Source organism: Camelus bactrianus, chromosome 7, assembly GCF_048773025.1.
Source record: "Camelus bactrianus isolate YW-2024 breed Bactrian camel chromosome 7, ASM4877302v1, whole genome shotgun sequence".
NCBI classification, from domain to species: domain Eukaryota; kingdom Metazoa; phylum Chordata; class Mammalia; order Artiodactyla; family Camelidae; genus Camelus; species Camelus bactrianus.
The window spans coordinates 69,936,777-69,949,454 of record NC_133545.1 but is presented as its reverse complement, the minus strand read 5'-3'; the positions used below and the strand labels follow the sequence as shown (position 1 = coordinate 69,949,454).

Here is a 12,678-nt window from a genome sequence, read left to right as displayed (position 1 = left end):
AAAATTGGCACTTCAGGCTTTCTTTATACCATACCCTTAAGTAGCAGGGACAGCTAGTAGATCTTAACAAGTCTGACAATCTTATTTGTACTGAATTTCGTCTCCTGGTATATTGTTGTTTCCCACAGGCTGTATTCAAGCTATTGATATGTTTTAAACTTAATTCTCAGAAATATGTTGTCTGGACAAAGGTTCTTAACTGTATAGGACACCTTATATGTAGGATTAAAGAGAAGAAGTGAGAAACTATAGTTTTAAAAGGTTTAGTCTAGTAATTTAATGTTTAAAAGGGGGAAGCAAAGATGGAATAATTTCTTCATTCTGTTGTGTATTAAGTCCTACTTTTGAGTCCCATCTATTTAGTCCTACATAGAAAGTGTTCTATACAGTTAAGAACCTTTGTCCAGAAAACATGTTTCTGAGAAGTAAGTTTAAGACATATCAATGGTTTGAACAGAGCCTCTAGAAAACGATATACCCGGAGATGAAATTCAATACGAGTAAGATTACCAGACTTGCCAAAAGATCTGTTCCAAGTACACTCCCTGTAAGATCTCAGGAAGCCGACTCTCAATAAATTAGCTTACTTGAAAATGACACCATGCAGCTAGCTCCATTATGTGACTCCTTGTCTACCTTGTATGTAACAGATGACCATTAATGCTTGGGTCCAGCACTTTTTCCTAAAACAAACCATTAATAAAGTGTTGGAGAATTTCCAAGACAAGATTTATAAAAACCTTTGTGATTAGATATAAATCATTCCTTGATAGTGCCACTCAATATATTTGGTATTCAAAAAAAAAAAAAAGAATCCTTATCCCAAATATATTTCAAGAAACATAATTTTCCACTCTCTTACAGTTTTACTATATACACATCTGTAACTGAGTGAATAAATAGTACTATAATATTATGGATAAAGAACACAAGCTAAACACATTTTAAAGCAATGTAAGTAAATTTCAGTCATATTATCTTATTCTTCCTAAACTATCTGAAACAGACAGAGGTATTACTAACTTCACTTTAAAGAAGGGAGACGGTGGAGTTTAGGTTGGCTAAATTTGCCAGAAGTCACATAGCTAGATTAGATGTTTCCAGCAAGATGCCCTAAAGTAACTACCAAAATTTGGATTATCTATTATGTGATAGCGATTATGTGCTAAATTCATGTGCAGGCATTTGAGTGTGCATACGTCGGGGGGAGGAAACTCGGGGCTTTTTGTGGGGAGGGTCTCAGGGTTTGTGGGGAAGGTGTGCTGGGAAGACCAGGTACAGACAGGAAACAAATGCTTACCTGTTTCCTTTCCAAAGCATTAATCTGTGATCATAGACTTCTTGATTTGTTGCATGTAGGGAGTTACGATTTACTTAAATGGTATCAGCAACGTATTCAGTGTGTTAAACAAGTTTCCTGTTGTGCGCACTTTATGTATATAGACTGCCACAGCCTGAACGTGTGAAGATTTCCTTATTTGCCCTTGTCTTTTTAGCCCAAAGACAAGACACCTCGAATGAATTAGATGTTGAATGAATGAATCTGTAGAACTTCTCTCATCTTTACAGCAAAACTGGTCTCCATCTAGCTCTGAGGAAAGAGCTTTGTCAGGCTTGACTCAAAACCCATGCTGTTCCTATTAAACTAAGCTGAAGCCACCGATTTGAAGGTATTTTGGATTTTTTTTCAAACCTACGGTTTCACCCCAGATCAGTGCCTTTAGCCACTTGATTAACTGCGTTCTGTGTGTGCACACACGGCCTCTGTTACTCAAAGCCGTGGAGAGGCAGCCCAGTACATGTTTGTGTCTTAGGGCTCAGCGGGGCTGAAGGAGAAGGCATTTTATTATGGTCTCATTAGCATTTTTTTTCCAAGGGAGAAGAGTTCTGTAAGGTTTCATTAAGGCCTTTATTTGAAATCACCCAGATTGAAGGAGATATTTTATATAATAAGTCAGGCATCCTGGCCTAATACAATTTACGAGTTTTGTGAAAGTAGGGCAGGCCTGCACATTCTGTGTCTCCTACATAAAGAAATCTCTTCTTTCCTAGACAAAGCCAGAAAGAACATCATTTTAGATGGAAAAAATAGATTTTTCTGATTGATCTCCTTCAATATTTTGGGCATTTTTTAGCCTTTTAGTACCTGCTTCTTAGCATTCATTTTGCTGTCACTGAAAACCAGAGCTTTTTAAAACATATTTTAATTAAAACCTCCCATCCATTATCTTATATCTCATGCTATTCTCTTAATTTATAATACAATTATTTTCAGGGACGTTTTAGTAGAATATCTTATTTTTAATGAATCTACACACTTTAGTAAGGGAAAAAATTCTATGAGCAAGGAAATGATTAAAGTTAGCTATGTAAGTTTTATATATCAAATCAAATACTAGAAAAATCTCAATCTAAGATTGCTAATCCATATTCCTAAAGTCACAAGAAAGACACATACTGAAAACAGATCATAGTCCAGATCCACAAAACCAATGAGCAAAGACTCATATTAATTTTACTCTGATAACCTCACAGCTAACCCTAAGAAAAGCAAACTGTAAATTGGCTGAGAAATATCACAGCGGTCCCCAAATCAAACTGAATAGCACAACTTGACCTCAGTTTTGACCCAGACACTTCATCATTAACTAAAAGGAAATGAACTCAAACTATTGGACTATCAAAAGTAACGAACTCTTGAAGAAAATGCTATCTGTCTTGAAAATAAATTGTTGACAATTGTTCCTGTTTTCCTGGCTTCTTGCAGTAATTGAAAGAATTTTAAACTTTTTCTACCAGTTGAAACAGTTAGGAGCCAAACAGAACATGGCCCTGCCTCCCTCAATACAGAACCACAGAAAGTGTAATGGATTCATACGTCAGTACTAAAGACTGCTTAATGATTTAAAGTGCTTAACCAGTAATTGTTTCTCTGGCTTGAAATATTAGTAAATGAAAAGAAGAAAGTTAAAAGGGGCAAAATAATAACTCAGTTAACTCACTTTTAGAGATGCAGTATTTTAATAAATTCCATTTCTTTTGCTTCAAAGAAATACCTTAATAATCCCAGAGAACTTTCTAAAATGCATCTATCAACATTTGTGGTTTTTCAAATACAGAATTGTAATTTCTTTTGATTAAATCCATGTTTAATATCTTATGGTAGCATTCTGAGTGTTTGATCTCTTTGCATAATTCTTTAGACGTATAATTTTTTTTAATTGACCTAATTACCCACTGTCTTCAGAATATATCCTGGAAGTTTTTATTTAAGAGATTAAATCCCTCAACTGAACTTGTTTTTCAGTGACTTTCCTCCTTCACTCAGAGTGCCCTGCACACACACGCACACACAGTATGCAAAAGGATCTGATTCATCAAGCTTTCCACATTCGGAACAAGAGATGAATGTCGCTAAATATATAGACCAAGTTAAGAGAGCAAAATTTGTGTTCTCTCTCATTCAAATTCCATTTTACTCTTTTAATTTATCTTTAAAATGTCCTCTGAAGTGCATACCAGATGGCCTTTTAAAGCACAGCCAACTTCTTTCTTTAAAATTCTGTAAAACGTAGGTTTGCATTTTATCATTTTCCCAGTTTCTTTTATCACTTTTTACACTGACCTCTGTTAACACTTAAAAATTTCTTCGTTTTAAATCATAATTATATTTAGCTACTGGTCACTTACAGTGACCATAATTGTATCATTTTATCTCTATTAGTGCCCAAAGCACTAATTTCTCTGCATTTTGATTCCCAGTCATTTTTAGAACAAAGGTATCCGTTCCTATTGTCTTCCTAGAGAGCTCTGGGAGCTGACTATCCCCTCTCCTCTTATATCCTAGTCCTTATCCTTTCTTACCTGGACTATTGAGTTGCCACCTAACTGGTCTCTTGGCTGCAGACGTGATCCCTTATAATTCATCCTTCATGGCACCAAATCAGGTTAAGAAATTTTCCTTTGCTTCCAATTGCCTAGCTACAGCATAGAGCCTAAACTCCTTCTGACAGTGTCTGATACTTCATAAATTATCTGAACCGTGATTACGTCTCAAGCCCTGTCTCCCTCCAGCACAGGACTCTGCAACAGTCACACAGAAGTGCCCCCAGGCTCACCAGTAATACATATTCGCTCACGTTCTAAGGCTTGAACATGAAGTTCCTTGCCCTTTATTAAAACCTCATCAGCCCTCCTCCAGGTAGACTACTTATTACTTTTATTTCAAGAACTATCTAAAAAAGTATTCCCTACCAGGAAGGCCTTCCTTATTCAACCTAAAGGAAAATGACTTAGTATTTAACACACATTCACCGCTATCATAACTCTTACCCCAACTGTGCATGAACATATCTGTCTGCCCCAGGGCACTGGCTCTTTCTAGGGGAGACTCAGCATTAATCATCTTCTGTAGACTCAGCTGGGCTTTGTGAAAAAGAAGCACAATAAATAAAAGTGCAGAGTTACCATACTTTTAAGCAGCTTGTGTCGTTTTTAACTGAAGTCGTCTATCTGAGTTCAGTTTTAGGGTAGTAAGCTCCTTAAAAAGTTGTCTAGCAACATACAGGATTAACATCATGTTTTAAGACATTTGGGAATTGCAGGTCTATTTAAAGAATCTTAAGTTTTAAGACTCCATCTCAATGTTTTTGTGTAAGTATTGACTTCAGTTTCACAGGTGTATTACTAGGCTTGATTTATCCTTTAGTCTCTCAGAGTCTTAGTGTCTTAATTAAAAATAAATTCATTGTGTGGGTATTTTGCACAAGTCTCTGTGCTAGACACAGGAATACCATAAATATTATAGCATGTATTTTACAGGGTTATTGTGAGAATTGAGGCCAGTAAATTTTTAAAGATCCCAGGAGAGTGTTCAGCAAATAAATGTCAGTTGTAATGCTGTGGTTATTGCTATTAAGGAGGATGTGTTGGGGTTTTTGAAAGGATGAATCATCACGTAGAATGGACACATATATATATAGCCACATCTATCTATCTATATTTATTTATTCAGTAGCAACAATATGGTAATAAAATGTGTAAGGAAAAGCTCTGTCATTGCTACTTAGTATTTCATACACCAGTGACATCTGTCTGGGCTTTAGAGGGCAATGTCAATTACAGAAATCACAATGGTGTGTTATTTAGTGGATAAGAAAGCGTCTGCTTTGGACGATAACAGTCCAAAATTGCATTTGCTTGGTGCAGGAAAATACTCAGATGTAACAGATGACTTGAGTAGATACCAAAGCTTTTTTGAAAATAAAAGATTTAAATAGGGAAATGCTTCTTTCCTACAACTTTATTGTGGTAAAGCAAATAATAGAATATATTGATTTTTTATTTTAGAGACTAACAGTCCAACACTTAATAAAGCAGCAGTGTGCACTTTCCTCAGAGTATATTATCTCGTGTCTGTGTCACTTTCTTATCTGTAAAATTGGTTCCTTCAGGGAAAGTGTTACTTGGTTGAGCAAAGTCTTGTGTGAAATGTGTTGGTCTTTTTTTTTTTTTTTTTTTGGTCATTCTACTTTTTCACTTAAATATAAGTCCCCCCCTCTATAGAAAGTTATGTAAATTTCCAAACAACTTTCTGGGTAAAATAAATAAGAATGTTTCAATTAGAGAAAGTAACTAATAATCTGAATGGCAGAAAAAGAAATTATCTCCAATGAATTTTGTATTTTCCAAAATTCTGTCATTTTTTTTTTCTTTCTGGGCATTTAGGAAATTCATTTCAATTTTTGAGTGAAGAGAAAAAAAATGTTAAGACGATTTGGCAGTTCGAATTCTACAGCTTTCTTTTCCCCAGAGATTTTGTATGTTACTGTCATTAGTTAAAGTTAGGTTTCCTAAAAGTTAAAATGCTATCTCTGTATGGCATTGATGCTATCCGAATATCTGTAATGAGTATGTTAGAGAGACTACTTGGTTGTAATAACTATCATTAAAATGTTTCAAGAGCATGGATATTCATAATCATTTAGGGTCATAGTAGGAAGTTATTTATTTAATGCAAACAATGTCACACTTTCTTTTCTTGTACTTGTTAATACTGTTTGATCACTATCCCTAATTTTTATTTCCTCACATATCAAAAGGTTGAACATTTTACATTTTATGACTTCTTTTTCAAAAATCAGCTCTCCCATGGTCCAATTCTTTATTTCCCTAATCCTTAATAAAACTGCTAAGAAAACTCTACCATCAACTATTTTTATCTATTTCTTTGGTCCTTTATATTTCTCTATTTCTCAAAATAATTTTGTGTTGTCTTTATAATTTGTTGATATTTAAATTTTGGTAGGTGAAGATTTAGCCTTCCTCTTCCTTGTAATGTAGTTATGTTACAATTTTGATTAAACTAATATTTGGCATTTACATTAATGTCACTGATCCTCTTCACTTCTGGCACCACTGAGTATTACCCGGACGTTCTTAAACTCTTTTAGGGTTATTTGTTCTTCAGATGCATGCAGCCAGGCAAATTAAGCCTCAGAGAAAGCTATGATCCTAATGCCTGCTGCTACAGCTAGTGAACACCTGGGTTAGAAGAGTAAAGCAGTCAAGCCAGTCATGGATGCCCACCAGCAAAGAATACCACTATTAAACAGACCTAATAAAAACGTAGGAAAGCTTCTATTTTGAGAGTATTAGAAGTTTTCAAGGCAAACTGGGAAAACACTTGTCGGTACAATTGGAAAGTCTAATTGATTTGATCGAAATCTTGAAAGAAGGCGGTTTGTACGGCCCTCCCAAGAAGTGCATACTTTATCTTGCCTGCTGTCACCCCTTTGGATGGGAGCCAAATGGCTCTCTCTCGTATCCACTTCTAATGCAATAATAGCTGCAATTTAAAGAACATTAATCACGTGCCACGTACAGTGCCGGTTCGTTCTTGACGTGGTGTGCTTACTTACATCGTGGAAGTTCAACCGTTCATTAGCAGAGCTAGTCCACAGGACTACTGCCATTTTCCACTATGCCTTAGCTCAGAATTCCAGAACCTTTGATTGCTCTCACTCGCTGACCCACTGAGTTAATCTCATGCTAGAATTAAGATTTATGAGTCACTGCTGTAGAGAAGATGAAACGTCATCAGAGAAAATGACTAAATAGAAAATCGATTTTAAAAAATCAGAACTCAGAACAAGTAGACTTGCTCAATAAGTGGGGTAAGGACACAGCTATTTTTTTTTACTCTTAATAATGCGCTTAACACAAAATTTCAATCCCATAAAACACGGCTTTTCTTTTCTATACACTGTAATCAAGAATAAAAATTTTATGAATGCAAACTGTCCAAAGATGATTACTTAAAATCTCTGATCTCCTTTGATTGAAAGCACGCTGTCCTATTGTTGTCATCAGTTTTGCTTAGAGGGGACCGGGGTGCTCAGAAAACAAACTGCTTAAATGAATAACACGAAAGGCCCAAGATGAAGTAGAATCTTGCCAGAACACAATTTCAAGAAAACTGTACTAATCTACAAAGAGACACTGTTTTTCTGATGCCGTGGGGAAGAACCAAAAGGAGGAAGATTCTGGTCAGGACACTACATACTATGTTTTAAAAAATATGAACTGTTCTGTCTGTTTTTTGTTTCCCCATAAACTGGCTGTTTCTATTGACTGACAACAAAAGGAAGTGAAGCAATCCCCCGGATCACTCAAAACAAACACAAGTTACATCAAACCTACAGCACAAGCACAACACAAAGCTGATTCCGTATTTCTGTGTGGACAAAGCAAAATCTTGCACTTTAAATTGGTATCTTCTTATCTGCTTAGTACAAACAAATTCCTGTCTTATTTAATAATTTTCTCCCCAGTCTCTGTATGTTCTTCTTAATGTAAGATTGCTTGTAAAGGTTTAATGTTTATTGCAGTTTTCTCTTCTATATTATTAGCAATCTCTTCTACATCTCTTATAAAACTCTTCATAACTTCACATAGACAGGTATATTGTAAATTTGCTCACTGTCAAAATGTCATAATAACTCAGTCAAAAATAACTGGTCCAAAATACTGATGCTAAAAGGGCACGACTCACACTACATTACATATTCCATAGTGTACGCATTCTCAACCTCCGCCCCTCTGCTCAATAGCTGATCTGAGATTAACCTCTGATAAAAGTCAGTTCACTAAAATATAAACATACAGACTCATAGCTGGCTCTTTTTGGAAAACAAGTATGTTTTGTGTGGGACTGATGCAAAAGAAGAAAGCGGTGTTAGGATGAACAGTGTCTATTCACTGACAGCTGTTAACATTTACACTAAAATCATTTTATTTACAAACTTTAAGGTTAAAAGAAAGGTAAAATTAAGTAGCTAAAACTTTTGAAAAAAAATTGCACGTGAATTGCTTCTCTGTACACCTGAATTCTAGAGTCCTACGAAAATCAATGACCATTACTTTTATATAAGATCACATTATCTCTTCATTCACTTAACATTCTCGAAGCAATTTTGTGGGCAATGCTTTCTGCTAAGGGCTGGGACACCAAGATGAATAAACCAGACCTCCTCTCAGAGTTGTTCAGCCTTACAGAGGAGACAGGCATAGAAATATGGAAATTGAAGTCAAAAGACAATGGTAACACAATATACAATGGTATACATAGCACAGACCTTGTGAGTGGTGGAAGAATACAGGGAGAGAAAAGAGGAAAATTAGGGAAGAGGGTGAAGTGAGATCAGGGCATATGTAGTTTGATGCATCTATGGAATCTCCAAGCAAAATCTTGTGCCAGCTCTATGCCTCCGAGGCATTCTAGGTCTTTCTCTGCACTCCTCTCAGAATAGTGGTGCCCTTGCATGGTTCCCAGGCTCCCTGTTAGCTGGCTTCGGGGAGGACTTGATCATGCACAGGCAGAGACAGGAGGACGGGAGGACAGGAGAAATCAGGATATTTCTCCCCATCCTTGTCTGTCTCAGGATGTATTTCTGGCTTTTGCTGTGTCTCTTCCTAGTTTCCTGACCCCAGCAGGCAGGCTGATCTTGGTTCTTGCTCTCGTGGGCTCCAGCCTCTACGGACAGTAGCTTCCTTCTGTTACCTCCCTACCCCCTGCCAGGTTTCTCAGTGCCTTCCAGCCATACATTTCCTTTATTTTAAATATGCAGAGTGGTTTCTATTTTCTTGGTTGGACACAAATGCCTGGCAGACGTCAGAGTCTGAATTCCAGGGAGCCTGCGTGGTAGATTTGAGACTAATCACCATATAGACAAGACTGATGAGCTTTTGCAGAGAGAGGGTACGTAAAGAAATGTTGGATTGAGGGTGGAACCCTGGGAGCATGGCAACAAGTCGAAGCAGCACAGTCTTTGAATAAGTTCAAAGAAAAATTTTTAGTAGAACCAGAAGTACATAATATCTAAAGTCCACTAGGGACCTGAAACATTGCTTAGATCCAGCATTTGTCTGATGAAGTTTCTGAAGACAGAAAGGTCAGGTCACCAGTCAAGATAAGATCTGAAGCACAAATCTGGGTTTCCTGTTCCCTGTTGAGCACCGTTGTGATACCACGCCACTAATCATTCTTTTCAATGGCACGTGACTTGGCATCATTTTCCTGGATTCAAGTCACTTGCTCTTATCTTGTGTGTGCTGTTTGCACCTCAGTTACTTTTCATGTAAGACCAGGAATGGTAAGAATGGTAAGAATTAAATGAGATAATATGTGAAAAGGACTTAGAGTAGTGTTAAGTACTTAGAATAATTAAAATTATTGAGAGGCTGGTGTAAGGCAAGAGGGGTAACAGTGCTCTCAGATCGTATCACAATACAGTGAAAGATAAGCAAGTCATTGTGCACCGTAGGGATACCGATTCTGTGTTGATAAGGATAAGGATTTTTTTTGGCATTTTGTAATACATTTGCTATTTGTTGAATAAAATACAGTTTCATGCCAAGTTAAGTTTTTACTTTAGGAGTTAGTTCAGTCATTATTTTTCCTATAAAAGGATTTTAACACCACGAGTTTCTTCTTAGCTCCACATATTTAAGGATTTCCATGGACCTAAATGAGGTTTCATGACTTTCTATCTGTATGGTATTTCAATCAACATTTTTCTTATTTAAAAATTTTTTTTCAATTTCAGTATCAAGAAGGTATTTTTCCCATGAGAAAGTTTTCTGAGTCCCTTTCTGTTATCCTCATTCTTCTTTCCCTTAAAAATTTTTAGTGCCCCAAAGTACTTCGATGTTAAATCTGAATAAGGAAATTGGAAAATTGTTAAATGAAGTTATGATGTCATTCTATTTTAATAGACAATACGGATAATGGTGACTTTACTTCCCAGTGCTTTTGATATTAGTACTTAGAAATGAACATTCATGTTGAAAGAAAAACAAAGCAAACAGTATAGCATGAATTCAGCCAAAACCCAGTACTGTCCATTTTACCTTACCTTCGGCGTCCGCCACTCCTGCTCCTACTCCTGGCTGTTTGATAGGCTCTTGCCCATTCTGCCCCATCTTCCCTCTGTTTCAAAAGGAAACAAAAGTTATATATTCAGTTATGATCGAAATGCAAACGAGGAGTCCAAGTAAAAATAAAATGACATTATATATCTAGACCTGCAAAAAATTACTTGAATGCCAAATATAACGCGATAAATTGCTCTAGATCATGCGAATTGTTAAAGTGGAAACCTGTTTATCCTTTGTATTTAGTCCAAACAATGTACCTCAAAATTCAGTGTCCTATTCATTAACTCATTTATCAAAGACCAGACCATCATATTTTCAAATTTTGTTTCAGAATTTTTTTTGTCGTTTTTAACTCGAGGCGGAGAAGGGTTTTTAATGTCTTTACACTTTGTAATAATGAATTGTATGGATCCTTTGGTGAGAAGGAAAATTTTGAATTGAATAACTTATAAAAATAATATTCTAGTAACAGATTTTTGTTTTACATAGTGACTTCCTTTCAGATCTCTCCTGCTTCCTACCGTGCACAGCATGCCGGCTTCTGCAGTCACTGCCTGCCTCTGCCTCTGGCTTTGCGCCTTTATTCTATGGGTCATCCAGAGAAACCTATTTAATCTGGTGTAGACTCTTCTCTAGGGCAAATCTACTCAATCTGGTGAAGACTATTTCTTCTTCTGTAACATAAGGATAGTAACATAAGCTACCTTTTGGTTATGAGGAAATCACACATGAGGGAGATGTTTCTAAGTGTTTAGCACAGGGCCTGGAACATCATCCTAGTCAATAAATATAAAGTATTAATAACTAGATATACACATAATGGCTTTAGAATTCAGTCAATGGTTGCAAACCATTTTTAGTTTTAGCCTTAAACTTATGGAAGGCCAAAAAGATGAAGAATTCATGGTACTTTGAGCATTGTGGGTTCAGAATATTGATAACGTAACAGCCCAGAGACTACAGGCCACTTCTTATTTCTTCAGAGAAAAAGCTACACAGCAAACAAAAGATTCTGAAGTTGCCTTTATGTGTAGCTCCGTAAGGTGTCCTAAAAGACGGAATAAAAATGCTTAAGTGTTAAAAAAGATGTGTGAACAAAAGAATGTCTCGATACTATAATATCGAGACAATAATTCTAACACAGCAGGATTTACTAACAATTCATTCTTACTTTCACAAAAATATTGCTTTGCTGAACCTGCTGAAAATGTAACCGTACTTATTTATTAAAAATCCAATGATAGCTTACTTGAAATCGTTCTAAAGATCCTCTTATTCTACTTGAATGGTTCTATTCATAATGAAAGAGAACCTGACGTAAATTCAAAAATTACTTTATCTTGAAAGCCATTACATTGTTTCAGTATGACAATTCTAGATCAAAGTTTTAAACAGAAATTTTTAAGAAGTGATCATGTGAAGAATAAGGTACATAAAACAATGTTAGAAGTTATGCATACATGGTCTGCATCTGAATATATAAAGTCTTGAGTAAGCAACGCACAAAATCTTAATTTGTGTAATTGCTTCAAAGAGATTCAAGACAAATAGTTGATAAGTTAAAAAATCAACTTTGTTACAATTAAACAGCTTAATGACTCAGGAGCAATCTCACCTTTAGCAGCATCCTATACCAGCAGACCGAGCCAAAATGCATCTTGCTACTGAGCCAAACTCAATTGAAAGTGAAGATGGTTTTAGTAGCACTAATCTGGTAGATGAGAATACTGAAAAATTACCATCCTACCTTATGCCAAACTTTAACAAAATAGCTATTAGTAATTTAATAAAATTTTGGATAATTTTTTAATTTGCTCGAGTCCTAGATTTCATATTTTAATGGTAATATTCAGCTGCAGTTTTTGCTTCTAGTGAAAACTGATTTTAACATTCGATACTTAGCCAAAATGTGTATTAGTTACATTTCTAAGGTTGTACAGAAAACTTGCAGCACAGTGAAGCTAAGTAAAGTGCAAAGGAAAGGCAGCTGTGGGTCACATGAAGGATGCAATTTTTTCTAAATTCCCAATAAATAATCTTCAACTCAGAACATTCTGACTGCACTGGTTATAATCTATACTTGTTAAACAATCACCACATAGTTATTGAACGCTCTGCTCTCCCAAGCAATAATTGTGTTAGCTACAAGGAGATATAAAAGAACTACCGAATACCACTTCTTACACATGTCCTGTAATGCTGCAGAAGACAGCATTTTCTTTGTGTTCATACGGCAAAACA

The 12,678-nt window shown here is 35.9% G+C and overlaps 1 protein-coding gene across 4 annotated transcripts in view; it reads right to left on the bottom strand.

The window, feature by feature from the left end:
• PCLO (piccolo presynaptic cytomatrix protein) overlaps positions 1-12,678 on the bottom strand; it is a 310,832-nt gene that overhangs the window by 16,911 nt on the left and 281,243 nt on the right. For all 4 annotated transcript variants that reach the window (XM_074367559.1, XM_074367561.1, XM_074367560.1 and 1 more), the window contains one exon: positions 10,416-10,489. In XM_074367559.1, coding sequence (XP_074223660.1) covers positions 10,416-10,489 — 74 coding nt within the window. The remainder of the gene's footprint in view (positions 1-10,415; positions 10,490-12,678) is intronic.